Source organism: Cibotium barometz, chromosome 34 (assembly GCF_041138505.1).
Source record: "Cibotium barometz isolate CiBa-2024 chromosome 34, ASM4113850v1, whole genome shotgun sequence".
Taxonomy (NCBI): Eukaryota; Viridiplantae; Streptophyta; class Polypodiopsida; order Cyatheales; family Cibotiaceae; genus Cibotium; species Cibotium barometz.
The window spans coordinates 34,474,495-34,493,561 of record NC_141079.1 but is presented as its reverse complement, the minus strand read 5'-3'; the positions used below and the strand labels follow the sequence as shown (position 1 = coordinate 34,493,561).

The 19,067-nt window shown below is 43.8% G+C and overlaps 1 protein-coding gene across 6 annotated transcripts in view; it reads left to right on the top strand.

Annotated features, from left to right (window-relative positions):
• Window positions 1–3,186: 3,186 nt before the first annotated feature.
• LOC147618954 (uncharacterized) overlaps window positions 3,187–19,067 on the top strand; it is a 36,505-nt gene continuing 20,624 nt past the window's right edge. For 4 of the 6 annotated variants that reach the window (XM_086774158.1, XM_086774160.1, XM_086774156.1 and 1 more), the window contains exons 1-3: window positions 3,187–3,451; window positions 3,551–5,323; window positions 11,717–12,741. In XM_086774158.1, the coding sequence (XP_086630284.1) occupies window positions 3,716–5,323; window positions 11,717–12,741 (2,633 nt within the window). In that variant the 5' untranslated portion in view covers window positions 3,187–3,451; window positions 3,551–3,715. Of the gene's footprint in view, window positions 3,462–3,550; window positions 5,324–11,716; window positions 12,742–19,067 lie in introns of all 6 variants that reach the window. The other 2 variants (XM_086774157.1, XM_086774162.1) reach the window with 1 other exon arrangement.

The following is a 19,067-nucleotide window of genomic DNA, read 5'->3' as shown; positions in this document are numbered from 1 at the left end:
CCTATGTTTAGCCATGTAGCTGCTATACTTAGACTTTGAAGATGGCAATATCATCTCTCTCTCTCTCTCTCTCTCTCTCTCTCTCTCTCTCGTGCGTGTGCACATGCACATGCTCTTGTGCACTCGCATGTACATGTGCATGCACATGCATGTACATGCACATGCATGTACATGCACATGCATGTACATGCACATGCATGTACATGCTCTTGTGCACTCGCATGTACATGTGCATGCACATGCATGTACATGCACATGCATGTACATGCTCTTGTGCACTCGCATGTACATGTGCATACATACATGTGTGAATGCACACATGCATGCGCATGCACACATACACACTCACTTATATTGAATGCTAGGCAAGCCTATTCATGACTTGTATTCAATTGAGTGAATACAAGCCTCTAATGCACTCTTTTATGAAAGGGAGCTTTCTGCTTGTTTGGCATTTCCCAAACATTAATGTGATTACATTCAAATTGCATTCAAATTGCTTTCCTTAAATGTGTAAAGTGAACGTGTGTACCTTCATTTTATCTAGAAGCTAGGATATATAGCATATTATTGACACCAACATTGTTAGTACGATGATAAGTTTTCATAACAAATAAATTCAAGAAGAATTATCCATGCAAGCTTTGGGGGCCATGACATTAATTCAAGCTTGGATAATTGGAAGGAATTATTTATCTTCAAGACATTTCTTTATTGTTGTTACATATCAAATGGAAGATGTAATGTACATTCAAGAGTATGCATTCAACACCATCTTTTGACATTTATTATGAGTGATGCCAACATTTTCCAAGTCACGGTAAGGTGTTGAACTTTTAAGGGATACTTTGAAACTTTCATGGCATAAAGTGCAAAACTTAAAGAAGAATGACTTGTTATATCATGTGCTCAAAATTCATACTTACAAACTTTTGTGTCAAATAGTCTTTGAGAATGTTATAATGTGGTATACACTAAGATTTATTTTCCATTTAGTTGTCCCATCAAAGCTTAAGTCTTTATGACTTTGATTGGCTATATCATAATTAACTTGTGATCACCATGAGGTGGTAATCCTAGAATTACAAAGCTCTACTTGACTTTGATTGGCTATATTATAATTAACTTGTGATCACCATGAGGTGGCAATCCTAGAATTACAAAGCTCTACTTGACTCATATACGACAACATTGTATTAGCCTATTACCATTCACCTTAGCATTACCTATGCATAGGACAAAATTGTATTAGCCTACCATTCACCTTAACATTACCTATGTAAGGACAACATTGTATTAGCCTATTACCATTCACCTTAGCATTACCTATGTATACGATAACATTGTATTAGCCTACTACCATTCACCTTAGCATTACCTATGTATGCACAAGTCTTAAGAAATCTTACATCATGATTTATATCTTTTATATGTGAAAGGGCCTAGTTTATTCTAGGTGATGCACATCTTTTCCTCATTTCATTTGCATCAATCATGATAGCGTTGAAACTCATAGTATGCATCAATCAAGTAAGCCAAATTATCATAATGAGCGTACCTATCGATGGATTGTGATTTAATTTGTGACATTTCAATTGTCATAATGAGAGTACCTATTAGTTTGTGATATCTCAATTGTCAATTTGGAATCTTAGAATGAGTAGAAAAAAGTTGATTGGTTTAATGTGGCAAAGTGGCATTTTAGTGAAGTGGCATGATAATTTATGAGCAATCGTACAACTTGTTACATGTGATGAATAACTCTACATATGTAGCGATTTGATCTTTTACGAGAAAGTTTCAAATAGAAGGTTCATCACAAGAAACTAAAGAAAGACCCACACGGTGTTGGTAAAGGATGTTGCACTCATGAACAATTTAACATGATTGAGATGTGTATGAAGTGAAGGGAGCATAATCAAGGCTTCTTAAGGAGCACAGACAAACGTCATTGGTAGAAATTGCACATTATCTACAAGACTAAAGGTTGTTAAAGTAAAGGAGGATGTAAAAAAATGGTGTTAGAACTCTACATAAAATGAAAGGTGTTCGAGGTGACAAGTGATTCATTTCATTGGATTGTGCCCTATTTGTATGAAAGTAATGGGGGGTCCATATCATCTCCATGTTTATGGCTAAGCTTATGTTATAATATGTCTAAGCTTATGTTATAATATGTCTAAGCTTATGTTATAGCATGCAAACTTTATGGCTCTTGTTTTAGGGGCATGGAGAGTTGTGTAGAAATTTGAATGCATGCATGGAGAAGCTCGCATGGAGGTAAGTATGAAGGCAAGAGAGGTCTTAAACAATCTAAACTTTATCCATGTGAGCTTACGATGTGGTAAAAACTTTGCTAGAGAAGGGATACGCACTACATCATTGTTTCTTCATAGTTTGAACATATGGATAGAAAGAAGCAAACATGGAGGTGTGCTCTATGTTTCTATCCATGTCAAGGGATGAAACTTGTATGTGTCAAATGTTTCACACGTCCACCTCTACTAACAAATGAACTGATATGAATGCATGGATGAGGAGAAGCATATGTTCCAGAGTGCCTCCTTTTCCTAACAAATGAAAGTATTCATGGAGAGGAACATGGGGTTGAGTAGGAAGATAAGGAGGTCGCACAAATTTGTAGATGTGATCGTCCTTTGGACTTTTCAAATTGTATAAAGACTAGGCTCTTCCTTTGGATGTTTCACACGTCCACCTCTACTAACAAATGAACTGATATGAATGCATGGATGAGGAGAAGCATATGTTCCAGAGTGCCTCCTTTTCCTAACAAATGAAAGTATTCATGGAGAGGAACATGGGGTTGAGTAGGAAGATAAGGAGGTTTCCTATGGTATGAACACTCCCTTCTGCCTCTCCAGAGCACTCTCATCGCCCCCTAGGCAATCGGCCACCCCGTGGAGAGCGGGCGTGGGGTGTCACCTTACAATTTTGAAGTTTGGAGAGAACGAACAAAGGGTAAGTGACCACCATGCGATCAATGGGGGGTGTCATATCCGTCACAGTGTGAAAATGTGGACAGAAGCATGCCATTGCATGGAGGAGTTGTACTTTGACTACTTTTCTTCCTTGCAAAGAAATGATCCCTATAATCAAGAAACAAAATGCTCAACTTTATCATAAAGATTGAATTATAATAATAACAATTTATTTATTATCGTCGTCTTTCACCATATTGCTCACTATCTTCATAACTTCAGGTACCCCTTTCTTTCCGTGCACGCTTTAACCCTAATTCTTCTGTGCTCTCTCTCAGAGCTTGGATTGAAAGCTTTTTGAATTGCCATTACCCTTCCGCATTGTGGCAGCGTCTCTCGGGCTCTCCCTGTGCACGCCTGCGCAAACCATCGATCCATCGATCCCGGCCTTCCTTCAACTTCTGCTACAGTATAATGAGCGAGAACGACGAATGCTTCTGCATCATTAGAAGGTATGTGAAGGTATCTCTCATCTTACTCTATCTCCATGTCTCTGCGCGCAGGAAAGCGTTGCCCATGGTTTCTCATGGCCTTTCTTATGTATTTCGCAGTAGAGGAAGGGCGCTTTCTGCTACTAAACAATGACGCTCTTGCCTTCCAGTCCCACCACAACAAGGTACATTTGCTTGCGTCTGCACTTCGCACAGACGGCCAGATTAGGGTTTAGGCGGCTGCAGACAGTATAACGTTGACAAACAGGAAGAGGGGAGAAAAGAATGTGCATACTTTGCGTTGTATCAAGGTGGTCACGGCGCATTGTGACCATGTTACCATGGCTTGTTATCCCTTTCATCATCACATGGGCCTTTTCCCAATTATTACCGCCAGGTTACCGGTTGGAGGTGACCTCCACTCGGTTGGCTTGTTTGGGTGTACTTCTGAGCAGTCTAGGGTGGTATGAACTGCTCATGCCGTGGCTCTCTTCTTGGCGAGCACGCAGAAGTGCTATTTTGAGAGAGAGGAAACTCATCGAGGCTCAAGAAGCAGCAAAGTGGCGGAAGGAAGCCACACGCCGATGCCGGAACTGTCTGACAGCTTACAAGGTTCAGACTCCAGGGGGCGGCAGATTCATGTGCACATACTGTGGTCACATCTCGAAAAGGCCAGTCTTAGAAGTGCCAGCAGCATTTTCTCATGTGGTGGGTCAAGGATCACCAAGAGTGTCTCACACAGGAGCATATTCTGGTGGTCAGCTTGTCAATGGTGCAGGAATTTCATCTTTCAGAGGTTCTGCAAGGCATGATATTGGCTGTTGCTCTAGGGCCTCTGAGAGGAGGGGATGTGCTTGGTTTGGGGAAAGCACATGTGGAGGTGAGAATTGCAGAGCATGGCAGTCCTTTTCAAGAGCTCTTTCTTTTCTCGGGATTTTTTCTTCATTTGCAGGGTACATCTGGAGAAAGGTTGCAGGAGCAGGGAAGTTTACTGCTGAGAGTTCTAGGAATTCTCAAAAGCTTAAGGACGATTTGGCCAACTCTCATGACAGCAAAGGTGAGAAAGCTCGCAAGAAGGCCAATGAAAAACGTCAGGCAAGATTGGAGAAAGAGCTTTTAGAGGCAGAGGAAAGGAAGCAGCGGGAAGATGTGGCTCGGATGGTGGAAGAAAGGAGAAGGCAGAGAGAGGAAAAGCTACAAGTTGAAAAGGAAAGTGAAAGGGAAGCAGCTGCAGAAAGAGAGAGGGAGATTAGAAGGGTTAGGGAAATAGAAAGACGGCGCAAAGACAAGGCCAAGGAAAGAGTTGGGGACCAAGTGGAAATCAGAACTGCAGAACATGAGATGGATGTTGCTTACACAAATATCAATACTCGTGAGGAAGTGGATGCCCAGAAAACCAGTCTTGCAAGGACACCTGTGAAGTCTGCAGAATCTTTCAAGAATGCAAGGGCTTCTAGAGGCCTTAGGCATGAGCAAGGACTAAGATCCAAGGGTGCCACAGATAACTTTGTAAGGTCAGATTTTTCGAAGCTTGCAGGGACTCTCAAACATGGACTTATTCCAGCTTCCAAGATGGGTTCTGGCTTGTGGAGTAGTAGAATAGATGGCTTACACACTAGTGGCAAAGTCTCTAAATTAGATGTACCCATTTCTCCTGGCAATACGAGATTGAGCCCAAAGTCTGCTGGAGAAGCAAAATCGTCTGACTCTGCCTGGAAAAAAGCACCATGGTCAAATGCTTGGGCGAAAGGTAGTGAAATGCTTAAAGAAGATAGTTCCAGAACACAAACAGGACTTGCAATTGGCAGTGGTGAAAGGCTGGATGGAAACATGAAGGCTGGACCGAACCTTTTCAACAACAAGGCAGTGGGTGTCAAACAATCACCATCATCTGTAAGTGTAGTTCATGTGTCAATAATCTTGGAGGGTTAGGATGTCATGGTTTCCCCGACTGGCATTATTGCTTATCTGATATTGTAATTTGTACTTAATTGAGGGTTTGGGCCCTGGGGGTCATTTCAAAAGGAAAACCCTCTGAACCACTGGTTGGCCTGCTGTTTGGCAGTTGCAAAAATGTTTTCACCCATTTTGGCACCGTTGGCACATCATACATGTCCAGCCTCTAGCAGATGTAATTAGTCACTTAATTACATTGATGAAGAAAAGTATTTAAACAGTCATATTCCCAAGTACAGTCAGCCATCAAATAAAAGCCGGGTGCATGGTGGAATGCTATGCACAATTGATCCTGCATGTATGTTGTGCCACGAGTGCTTTATACACTGCACTAGGGAGGGAAGATGGCTCCCATTAGTGTATGAGTGCTTTGTGCTCTGCAATAGGGAGCAAAGATGGCCGTCTCCCTGTCCAATAGGGTATCTTTAATCACAACTTTGATCTTCAATTGCCCAAGAAAAGTATTGACAGCAGGAAATAGAAACAAACACTTGTGCAACAAACTCACAACATTAGCATTGGGTCCCGACTGCCTCCCCTCCCTCTGTCTCCTTATGAAGGTTAGATGGCTGTTATCTGTTGAAACAGCTACTTTACCTTACTGTGCCTGGCTCTAGGCTGGCCATGCATGCACTCCGTATGCCGATGGTGTTTATGCGGAGATCTTGGCTGCCATTGATGTCCACATTGTTCCGTCTGTGCCTACATTCTCGCAAGCCTTTATGCCTCTCAAGACTTATCCCACCTTCATGAATCCCTAACTCAATGATCACTCATTGTACTGATCCACAGCCCTAAGCCTGATTAAGAACACTGATGTTGATTAAACATAATTAAGACACAGGACAAAGAAGAAGACAGAGATTGGTGTCAGGGTTTTTACCCTGGCCCCTTTCTACATGACTTCTACTGACTCCAGAATGAAGGAATGACTGAAAATGACTTGAATCTTGCTGAATTCTGACTTATGCTTATATACTTGTGGGATACTAGTCGGCAAGCTAAACAGCTGTTGGCCTGTTGTGTGGACATGATTAATGCATTAAATCTTTTACTAACTGTTGTGCTTACTGTCTGCACTGCCCACACGTGCTGCCCCTGGCTGCCTGCTGCACAAGGCCTACTGCCAGCCGACAGGCCTTCATGCACTCCCATGATGATGCTAATGATGATGTGATGCTGCTGACGACGATGACGATAGTGATGATGACCTAACTGCGTATTAACTAGGGATTAACGATGTTCATGCTGAAGATTAAGCCATGGCACGGGCGTGCACGTAACACATTGACCTTGTCCCTTTGTATACGAGGGCTCAGGGCTCACAATGGTCTCAAGATCGACCCTCACCTAATCTACCCTATACATGGTCTAGCATTGTTGGGTATTTTGGATTCTTGTGTGTGTATCCATGTGTCTACTGCCCCCAAAGAGTTGCATGTTCGTATGTATGTGTGTGTAGCCTTATTCATGTATATTTGTATGTAGATAAGTGTATGACATGTGTCATATGCTTATTAACATCTATTAAAGACCTGAAGGGTCTGTGAGACCAGAAAGATCTTACATATGATCCATGCATAGATTGGATGTTGGAACATAAATAAAAGAAAAACACAATGCCCAAAAACAACGTAGGTCCCTATGTGTACAAAGTGTACTAATAGACATGGAGAGCTCAAATTGTTAGACATCATCCCCTACTTGCTGGCTTCCTATTTGGTGTCCTATTTTAGCCTCTAGGGCTGACCATGTTAGTCAGAGGGGCTGGTCACCCCTCACTCATATTTTACCCATATTTATTCCCCATTTTATGGTCTTGGGATTTTCCCCAGTCGTGGAGGTATTTATCCCTAGTCGGCTGCCTTCATGTAGAGGTATATATAGCCGGCATGCCTCCCTCATATTTTACTGCTTGCATTGCTTGCCTAGCTTGTCTAGCTGCAGTCCCTCACTTACGAGGTTCTCCCCTCTTGCTCGGACATGTATTCCTTTTGATGATGATATTGAGAGCAGGTTCTCACCTGTGTTTCCTCTCCATCTTTCTCTCTCTCTCTCTCCCTCCTGTGTTTCCATTTTCCCTTCTTCCGCTGCACATTCTATCATGGTATCAGAGCGCCGGTGATTCTCAGCGTTGGATGCTCCCTCCTATACCTCTTCATATCTGCGTTTTTTCTACCCCTGGACAGACCTGCGTTTTTGCATTTTCAGCAAGGACAGCAGCACATAGGTTGCTGCGTTTTTCTTCAGGTGGCTGTCTACAGCAGTTTTTCAGCAGTTCTCAGCATTCATACCCCCCCTTAGTGCTGGTTGCCTGTTTTGTACAAGCCAACAGCAGCATATTTGCTGCGTTTTTTTCTTCTACAGGTTTCTGATGCTGATTTGCTGATCTGAGGCTTGGGTGTACCTATTTCTCCAGAGCGTTTCCATATTCAGCCCCTTATACCTCTGCGTTTTCAGATTTGCAGCCATGGTTGCTGCGTTTTTTTCTGAACCGATCTTGCTGGTAGCTCTGCCTTCAACTGGGCTTCATCTGTTGGACCCGAAGATACCTTCTCTTCAGCGTTTTTCCTCATAGGAGGTGTGGACACTGGTTGGCCTGAATTTTCAGGTTTGTAGCCCTTGTTTGGCTGCGTTTTCTTCTCCAGTGGACACAGATCACTTGCAGAGGGGGTTTCTTGATTGGATTGTGGCTTTGGAGGCAGTTTGGTACTTGAGGAGGATTCTGAATTTCTGATTTCAGTCAGCGTTTTGCTGATTTTGGAGCATCTATACCTGTGTTTTGTTCCTGGCCTACACAGTTTCCCGGTTTCTACACGTTCCTTGCCTTCGGTTGGCAGTGGAGTGCTATTTTTGCTGGATAGCAGTGTTTTGGCTGCGTTTTGCTTCCCATAGGAGTTTTCTACACTCAGAGGGGGGCTTTCTCCAGCTACTTCACTTGAGGATCAGTTTCGGGAACTGTGTTGTATTTGTGGAGACATTCTTCTTTGACAAGAGTTTACTGTTATTTGGAGGAGAGCAGTGATCTTTTCAGAGATCCTGAGCAGAGTTTATTTTATCCGAGCTTGTGTTCTTTGCAGTATTTGCACAACAAGGAGGGTGTTTTGCCCTTCTGCTGTGTGATCCTTTCACATGGATCTTTTATCTGTTGCTGATTCTTGGGATCTGGTTCTACTTCTGGAACAGTCTTCTGCTATCTGTGATGCTTTTGAGGACTTTGTTACCACTGCACTTTATATTCCTGCTTCCCTTCCTCATTGTGAGGAGTCTACCTCTGCCTCTCTTTGTGATGCTTCTGAGGATGCCCCTCCCCCTGCCAGTTTTGATGGCTTGTTGTTTTGGAGGATGGTTTTTTGGACCCGATGGGATGCTTTGGATCTGTGGTTGCTAACCGTGCCTGGGGCACAGTGGTACTTTCAGAGTTTTTTGGATTTGGATCAGAATCAGGTTGGGCTTGTACCAGTCCGACGATATCATTTTTCAGAGGGGGATGTGGAGTCCTTTCATCTTGCGATGCCCACCTCAGTGGCGTGTACTTATGTACAGCATTGGGCAACTCATGTTATGGAGTTTGAGCAGATGGACCCCATATTTTCTACAGAGTCTTTACATCTTGCGATACCGACCTTTTCAGAGGATGCTCTTATACAGCATTTGGCTACTCTTGGTACAGAGTTGGAGCAGATTGACTCTATTTCTTTTGAGGGTTCCAGTGAGGAGCAGTTTGCTTCTCCTAGGATTGGTTATATACAGGATCTGATCTTGGTTGGTTATGAGGTTTTTCATACCTTCTCCAGGCTGGATACAAGACATTCGACTTTGGGGAGTGTTCTTACACTTGGGTTTGGAACCATTATTTGGAGCAGCACGTCGCAGCCTATATGGTTGTTTTCTTCCAGAGGAACGGTGTACCTGGCAGCTTGTTCTGTTGCTTTTGCCGCTGAGTTGCTGAGGAGATTGCTTGTGGAGCTTTCTTGGTACCTGTTTCTGCAGTCTTTCATCTTTGATGGAGGACGGCGTCTCTGGCTTCTTGGAGTTTGCTCAGCATCCGGTGTTGAGAGGGGGTGTTAGACATCATCCCCTACTTGCTGGCTTCCTATTTGGTGTCCTATTTTAGCCTCTAGGGCTGACCATGTTAGTCAGAGGGGCTGGTCACCCCTCACTCATATTTTACCCATATTTATTCCCCATTTTATGGTCTTGGGATTTTCCCCAGTCGTGGAGGTATTTATCCCTAGTCGGCTGCCTTCATGTAGAGGTATATATAGCCGGCATGCCTCCCTCATATTTTACTGCTTGCATTGCTTGCCTAGCTTGTCTAGCTGCAGTCCCTCACTTACGAGGTTCTCCCCTCTTGCTCGGGACAATATTCCTTTTGATGATGATATTGAGAGCAGGTTCTCACCTGTGTTTCCTCTCCATCTTTCTCTCTCTCTCTCTCCCTCCTGTGTTTCCATTTTCCCTTCTTCCGCTGCACATTCTATCACAAATGTCCATAACTTAGAAGAGCGTCGAGATGTCCACTTCTCATGGTGGTGCCTCGCTATTGGTTTGGAATTTGCAGCTGACGGTGGGCGGAAGGTGTGAATCTTTGAGGGCGACGATGGCTGGCTCTCTAGAGGGAGGCTGCCCGATTTCTGATGACTTTGCGAGTGCGAGTAGCCTAGACAACCTAGGATCAATCATGGAGAAATGTGAGGGTATCAAAGTGGGTCCTCGACATCCATGACTGTAGAGGCTCTCCACCATAGTAGCCAGGAAACACGTTTCCTGTCTTTTGTAGGAAACGTGTTTCGTACCTTTTGTAGAAAACGAAACGTTTCATAAACGCTTCCATTTTTTCAGTGAGTTTTTTTTTACATTGAATTTTTGGACATGAAAGTATTTTCTAACATTGGGACATGAATGTTGTCTATTCAATGTTTTTTGTCTTGAAGTTGATTGTTTCATAGCGTCCATGCTTTGTACAGCTTTCTGGCTTAAAACAGGCAGCATATATATATATATATATATATATATATATATATATATATATATATATATATATATATATATATATAATGGATGATGATGGAACGGTGATGTATCAGATAAGGTGGACCAGTGCTGATAGACAGCGGAGAGTAGAACCTGAACCCGACTCTATCGTTGGGTGTTCGACCCCTGAACCTTTGGCCTAGGTACTCATCCAATGCATTCCGAAAGATACAGTAGGAATTGGACCTACCGAGCACCGTACAGAATCGTAAGAGGAAGACAACTAGGTGATTCGCCGAGCCCCAAACGGATCCCCGCCCTTGATGTTATAAGCCCACCTTCAGGGCTGGCCCGCCCCCACAACGTCAGGTTTTTCAACCAGTCGAGTTTCCATTGACTCGCATTCCGCTTGGGGAAGGGCAAGGCCCATACCTTGTCATAAACCCCCCCACCAATAGATAGGGACAAATGGAAATGACCGAACCACGTCCACGGAATGCCGGTACCGAGCAGCTGCTTCGAAGCCAAAGTGATGCGAAGGACTAAAATGACCTATATATTAACGAATACCGCGTATCATCGAGAGAATGGTCCCTGTAGTGACATAGAACCCATAAGACCCGGTGGCTAAGAAGAAAGTGAAACCATAAATACCGTCGGAAATGGTAAAAAGTGCTTATATATATATATATATATATTTGACCCTGCTGAAGGAAATATTAATATAGGCAACATACATATGATTTTTAAAAAACCTTATATAGCCCCCCACACCCCTGAAAAAATAAAAATAAAAAATGTAGGAAATGTTTGGCAAAGGTAGGAAACCTTTCAGAAACGTTTAGGAAACACGTTTTTGGAAATGGCTGGCTACTATGCTCTCTGCTCCTTTATCTCTGGAGAATCTCTCAGATGTGAAGTGTGTCAGGCGTCTAGCTCGCTGCACGTGGATCGCTCCAGAGAAAGAAAGAAAGAAAGAAACTTTAATTAATGTCTTAAAAAGACCACTAGGGTCTATGAGACAAAAATGGTGTTACAAAGTATCCAAGTGTTACACTGATCCTTGTAAAACAGAAAATTAAACCATTGGAAAAAGACTACTAGCTACAAATACAAGTAGCATCCCGGGAATACATCATCAGGAATACAATAGCACGATGACCCAAGGTCCAAGGAACATCAAGCTAGGGCAGCTGATGGAGAGGTCTCATCATCATCCTCAGGAACTGTGTAAAGGGCATCAATGTCCATGTGGCCTGTATATATATATATATATATATATAGAGAGAGAGAGAGAGAGAGAGAGAGAGAGAGAGAGAGAGAGACGTTACTTATTTGCCTTGAGTTTTGCAGGTGGGTATCACTGCGATTCAGCCACCTATAGCACCTCCATCGACCCATGTAGCTTCCCTTCATCAACTTTTTTCAAGCCCAACAATTTTTCCGCCCCTGGATTTATCAGTGGATTTTCCAAATCATCGTGAACAGATACCACAGACAGACATCAAGGCTTCTTTTCTGCCAGAGCATACCTTTTTTGAAACTCCTGCATGTGTGACTTTTCAGCCTTGCAGTTCTATCACAGGGCTTTCTGTATTGCCTTCTCAACATACACCTTTATCTGAGCAAGATTGTTTGCCCTCTCCCCCACAGCCCACTCTCAATCCAGTAGGTGGAGAGCCAGCCCATACAGATATATCACAGCATTTACTACCTCTGGAATCTGCATGTCTCTCAGAGACTCTCACAACTACTGAAATTAAATGCAATCCTGTCTCCCCTAGTTCCCTGTCTGTTTCTGATTCAACTACATTTGACATGGCAAATCTATCTCCAACTTCAACTTCTCTCAAGATGGATGGGTCAGAATTTAATGCAGAGAAGGGTGAAGCTCTATTTTGGGACTTGCCTCCTATTTCTTTGGAGAATGCAGATGACATCAGTGATGGAGCAGGGCAGCAGACATGGACTACTTTGCAGCTCCATGACACGAAAGTCCATGAGTCATTGGGTTGGACACAAGATGAAGAGCCTATGGATCAGGAAGCCTTGCAGTTACCTCATCTGAGAACTGTTCAGTCACTCTTTGATTCAGAGATAGTTTTGCCAGAGTCACTATCACTTTCACCACGGAAAGAAGGAAACCTTGCCCTGAATGGTGATGACATAGCCTGTGCAGCTCAGGTTTTTGATAGAAAAAGCCTCTGGTCTGATATTTCTGCATTCAATGCAGCAGTTCGGATTTGGGATGATGCTGATAGCCATCAGAAGGTGCCACCAGAATTTGTTGATTGCATCACACAGGAAATAATGCGAGATCCCGTGATCACAGCTGATGGCCATTCGTACGAGCGAACCGCCATTGAAAAGTGGCTGAAGTAAGTGGATTACACAACTTTATATGACTTTTATTCTTGGATTTTAAAGACAATGTAGTACTGCCAGCTTGTGTTTTGGAACTTGTGGGTATTTGTCTTATCATTGGGAGCTATGTTCAAACCTGGAATTGAGTTAAATTGCCCTTTGTCTGGGTGCTCGGGCATGTTTTGTTAGCCTTTGTAGGAAGATTGCCCATTATTCCATTTGCACAGATATAGGTGAATGCTAGATCATGTGCCAAAACACTGTATTTACCCTCCACATCCTACTCTTGAACTTCAGTAACGTACTCTTGAACTTCAAGTGAGGTGATATCAACAATATGGATAATATGGCTTCTGAAAGATGGGTGGCAAGCTTGCATTCTAGAAAACTGCAGATGGTTCGTCTTTGAGGGAGGATAATTAGCCAGAATTAGACCTGTTGTATTGATTGAGGGTGATCAGGGAAAGCAACAGGCTGGCTAGTGTGTAGTTTACTTTGTATTTCGAATTTGTAGATCTGTTTGTCTTTTTGGTTTTATTGGAGTAGGTAAGACTTTCTAGTTAGCAAGGTTGGATGTGGCGGTACATCATGAGGAGAATTTTGTACATTTGGTAAGGAAAGAGTTGGGTTATCGATGGATAAGGGACTCTGGCTGTGACCTGTCCACTAGCTGTTGGTAAACTGCAGTGTACCTTCTCCCACTGCCTCCTAAAGTACTTCTGTTTCGTACGCCCCTACTCCCGTTACCCCTTCCCCAGCAGTTGGACTACCAAGGGTCCTTTGCACTGCCTCTTTCTCCCTCATTTGGCCCTTCAGTGTCTTTTGCTGCCTGGCCTGGTGGTCTTCTCCAGCCTGTAGTGCTTCAGCCCTGACCTTGTTTTCCATTGCCTGTCTTTCTTTGGCTCCACAGTGTGTGCCTCGTTTTTTCCTTATATCACTCTTGTCTGCTTGTCTCCCCAACTGCAAATTTTGTATTGGCTTGCATTTTCCCTTTCTTGATTGTCCAGCTTCTGCCTTGACTCTTCTTGTAGCCTGCAATAGGTTGATTGTCCTAACGTGCAACAAAGCCTTCTTTATACCCTGGAGTTTATGCAATTCCACTTTACTAGAGAGAGAGAGAGAGAGAGAGAGAGAGAGAGAGAGAGAGAGAAAAGAAAGAAAGTTATATTAACGTCTACGGAAAACCCCAAGGGTCTATGAGACCAAAAGTAATACAATGGTATCATGGATACTGAGCCATGGAAAACTGAAAGAAAAAGTAAAATGAAAAACATCTGACAGTACATGTGATCGACAGATGATCCTGTGTACAGTAAGATATGGTGTGATCAGCTAATGACAATACCCGCCTCGGCCAGAACGGATTTGATGGTGGAGTGAATGTCAAGCCTTTGTGATGGGAGCATGACATGTTAGCGGAGAACCTCAAGAATCTGTCTCTGTGTCGTGGAGGGTCCTGATGCTCTGGGTCGGGGATGTCTGGCTTGTAGAATGGATCGAGCTCTCACTAACAACTCCTCTGGGGCGTGGAGCTGGAGCGTGGGTACGGGTGGTGGGCTCTGGTGTTGTAGTAGAGGAACTGTTGTGGGCAATGGATTCCGATGTGGATGTATGTACCACAAAGAAATATGTGATGGCTCTTTGTGAGGTGTCCTGTCGGAGCCGGGGCTGTCTCTTAGCATGATGCCTCAACACTACATCCTGTGTTGTTTCAGCTCCATCAAGTACATGCCCAAGCACCTCTGATCCTCAAACTGTATCACCCGTGTGAGTGGTCCGAATCCCTTTCGGAAGAGGCAGTGGAATCTCCCCCGTATCTCATAGTAAGCCGGGCAACTGAGCATATAATGGGCCTCATCCTCTACTGCTCCTGTGATGTAGAGAGAGAGAGAGAGAGAGAGAGAGAGAGAGAGTTCACACGGTATTGGGTCCACTAAAGGGTCCCCTTCAAGCTTCTTTGGAGAACTTTGTACAATGAGTATGAAAGATGACTGAGGACCGCCCAACGCAAGGAGGAAGTAGTTCATGGGCTGATATAGTAGGTACAATGGTTGGTACAGTAGGTATGAGGGTTCGTAAGTACAACAAGCGTGGTGGTTGGTACAAGGACTGGTATAGTAGGTACAATGGCTGGAAATCATAATAAAATGATTAAATACCCTTGCCTTCAGTATTTGTTCGTGATGGAAGTCTTCAAAACGGTCCCCAACAGCCAATATACTTCATTAGGGCAGCCTGTAATGGTGGTAGAGAGCCATAACCTTGGAGTAGAGAACCACCAAGAATAGAGAGGAGTTGCCAACATGGTCGTGTGTAGTTTGAAGCATTAGAGCCTCTCTAAATGAAGAGAGAGGGCTCCAATTTATAGATTTGGGCCTCTTGTGAGCTGAAATGGCTAGAGAAGGCTATAATGACAAGTGGAGAGCCACACAAAAGCTGAAGTGACAAGTGTGAGGCCACTTGTCTCACTTTGATCCATTTCTTGCCATGTATCCCAATCTATAAGATGGGTCCTCCCATAATCTTTATCTTTATCTTTATCTTTAAAAATATCCCAACTGGTAGTCCATTTGTTATAGGTACTTTGGCAACTCTTAGTATTTGCTCAATTCCAGATGTTCCATCGGAGTCGAGCCAAAGATAGCAACTCTCCTAAATTTTAGGAGTGTGACCCTTTGTATTCCATTACAATCTCCCATTGCCAAAGCTTGTACTTTCCAAATATTTAGACGTCCTGGAGTCCACTAGGAAATGTTTTGGCTGGTGACTCTCTAGATCGGTCTCTCTATTTCACCAAAACCTAGTGCCAAATCCCATAAAAATTTGTCCATAAATAAGATGGGATTCTAAAAAAGCTTGCAAAGTTTGTTATCAACCCGCCCCCCCTCCCTGTGTCGTGTCCTCACACCCTGCGGCCTCTCTGGAGCCGTGCCTTCCATCCCCCCCCCCCCCCTCCCTTGCTGTGCCATCTAGTAATGTTACGTTGGCTAGCTTCACCAAGGGATTGGTATTATCAAGGTAAGGGCTACCCTAAGGTTCCCAACAATGCCTTTATAAAGCCACCATCCAAGATTGCGGTGACTTGTTTTGTAAGCATCTACGGTTATTTCAACACTTTCAAAGTGGTGTCCTAATCTATTAATTTCACCTAACTGAAAATTTGGGCCTTTTTTAAAGGGTGCCCAAAACGTTTTGGGCACCCTTTGTATTAAAAAAAAAAAACGGATACCTGCAAGTAGTGCCGCCGCCGACCCCTAACAAAAAAACATGGGAAAAAAAGAATAGATTATGCAACGTTTTTTTTAAACGTTGAAAGACGACTTGCCAGGCTGCCCTGCAACGTTCAAAAAAAAAACGTCAATATCAATGTTTAAAAAAAAACGTACCTCTCTGAGAACTTATAAAAACCTGCAGAGTGCAGCTGCAAGTACAGTGTGCATAGCCAAGTACAATCTCTCTCTCTCATTATTCATAGCCAAGTACATTGTACAATCTCTCTCTCTCTCTCTCTCATAAGGGAACCAAGACAGCTTTCTCTCTCTCATAGCCAAGTACAATCTCTCTCTCAAAGCCAAGTACAATCTCTCTCTCTCTCTCTCTCTCTCTCTCTCTCTCATATAATGCCTCCTAAGGGAACCAAGAGAGCCAAGAAGAACGAAGCATGGTCATGGTGGGATGAGGTGGATATTCTTGAGGCCAATCAAGGCGGAGGAGCTAGGAATTGGAAATGTCGCTATTGTGGCAGCACCAAACATGGGGGAGTCAACCGAGTTCGAGGTCACCTAATCCATGAGCCGGGACAAGAAATCCAACCATGCTTGTCAATCTCAGCTGAGAAAAAGAGAGAGCTAGAAGCTAGGCATAATGAAGTGATTTTTCGTGCTTCTCCTCCAAGAGCTATGGCTGCGAACCCATCATTCTTTACAACTCCTTCAAGCAACTTCTCTACATCCGTAGGCTCTTCTTCCGTGCATCAACCACCACCCCCCAAAGGCACGCAAAGAACTCTTGCGGGTTCTTGGAATCCACGCAAACGAGAAGCCGTGGATGCAGCTATTGCAAGGTTCTTCTACCATGACCACATCGCTTTCAATGTGGCAAGGTCCCCTTATTTTCGGGAAATGGTTCGTCTCATTGCTGAATTTGGACCAACCTACGCTCCCCCTTCTTCGGAGAGCCTTCGAACCACGCTTTTGGCAAAGGAAAAGGAAGCTGTTGAGCAAGCGATGCAAAACGTCAAGGAAGGGTGGCAACGCAACGGTGTCTCCATCATTAGTGATGGATGGAGTGATAGCCAATCTCGCTCCATCCATGGCATCATCGCATACTCTCGAGGGAACACATTTTTTGTGTCTTCCCATGATGCCTCTCCAACGGGCAAGTATGCCGACGTCATCGTGGAGGAATGGGCAGAGGCAATTGAGCAAGTGGGTCCTCAAGATGTGATCCAGGTCATTGGTGATGGGGAGGCCTCAAATCGAGCTGCAGGCGACCTTCTTTTGGCAAGGTATCCACACATCACATTCACTCCATGCATTGCACATGGCTTGAATAATCTTCTGAAAGACATTGATGGTCTTTCATGGGTAGCACCATGCATAGCAAAGGGAAAAGACATAGTTTCATTCATCACTCGGCACACATTTAGCCTCTCCGAGTTTAGGAAAAGATCCCCAAACTTGGATCTTAAAAAATATTCGGAAACTCGTTTTGCATATAATTTTATTATGCTAGAGAGGCTAGTTGCACTCCATAACATTCTCAAGCAGCTTGTAGTGAGTGATGAGTGGAGCACGTGGCCCACTGCCCGTAGCACACAAGGAACAACTTGTTACACCCACATCATGGATGCTCTTTTGTGGGTGAAGATTGAGCATGTTGTCAACATTACGAAGCCCATTATCTACATGCTGCGTATGGTGGATGGGAAAAAACCTTGCATTGGCAAAGTTTATGAGGGCATGGACAAGATGGTGGAGCGTATCCTTTCTTTGGAGCCCGACACAACAAAGAAGGCAGAACTTCAAAGTTTGTGTCAAGCAAGGTGGGCCGATATCACTCACCAATGCATGCAGTTGCATTTGTGATTGATCCAGAGTTTCAAGGCAAAGGCCAGGAATCGGATGAAGAAGTCACAAATGGCTGGGACAAAATCCTTGCCAGATTGGTGCCTGATGCTACGATGAGAAGCAAGATTAGAATTGATTTGGGAAAGTACAGAGCAAAGACATGTAATTTTGGTTCAGCAGATGCCCAGCAAGATAGGACACTTATGGGAGGTGCTCTTTGGTGGGAGAACTACGGATCGGGTACTCCAGAGCTACAACGGCTTGCAATGCGCATTCTCAGTCAGAATGCAAGTTCTTCTCCAATTGAGCAACTATGGAGTGTTTTTAGCCATGTTGCCTCGAAGAAGAGAAATCGGCTACTCACTACCAGAACAAATGACCTTGTGTATGTGTCAGCCAACTTGCGACTATTAGCCCAGGTTGCTAGTGGTGACTTTGACCATGAGAGCTTCATAGATATGGAGCCACAGTCTGAGTCGGATGATGACGACCCTCCACCTCCACCTCCACCTCCACCTCCACCTCCACCTCCACCTGGATCGATGCATGATGCATCTATGGATGATCTAGCTGACATCTTTGCACCTATTTGATATCACCTAGGACTTTAGGTTTCTTTGTTCTTAGCTATCTAGCTTTCACTATGTGGCTGTACATTGTACAAGCTATTGTACTTCTGGTTTTCTAAATATGAACAAGGTCATTGAGTTTGCTATCAAATTCTTGTCTTTTTTTGTCTACTTTCAATTGTATATTTGTCTCTTTTTACCTGCTTTTAATTGTATATTTGTCTACTCATGTGTATTGAAATATGATAACGTGTCGTTCCGGATCCCGTTCCGGATTGCAAGGGGTCCCGTTCCCGTTCCGGATTGGCCCCTCGTTCCCATATCCGTTCCCGTTCCCTGGTGACTATGCTGCTTATCCTCGTGCTTTGGTTTGCGGTCAGGGCATTGTTGAAACATGTGCTCTTTGCTGCCACAAGAAAAACATTTTCCCTCCTTGGCATCTTGCTCTCTTTGCTCGGGGGTCAAGCCAGATTTATTCTTCTTTGGGGCCTGATCCTTAGATGAGGTATTTTCAGCTTTACCTCCCTTCTGGATCTCCCGGAAGTTCTTTTTAGGTGGTTGTCCACCTTTTTGCAGATTTGGGACAACCTTGTCTTTGCCCTTTGAACCACCTTGATCTTGCTTGATTTTGAGCACCAATTGCTCCGTAGCAAGAGCAGAGGTTGTAAGCTGTTGCAAAGTATGTTTCGGGTGTAATTCAAT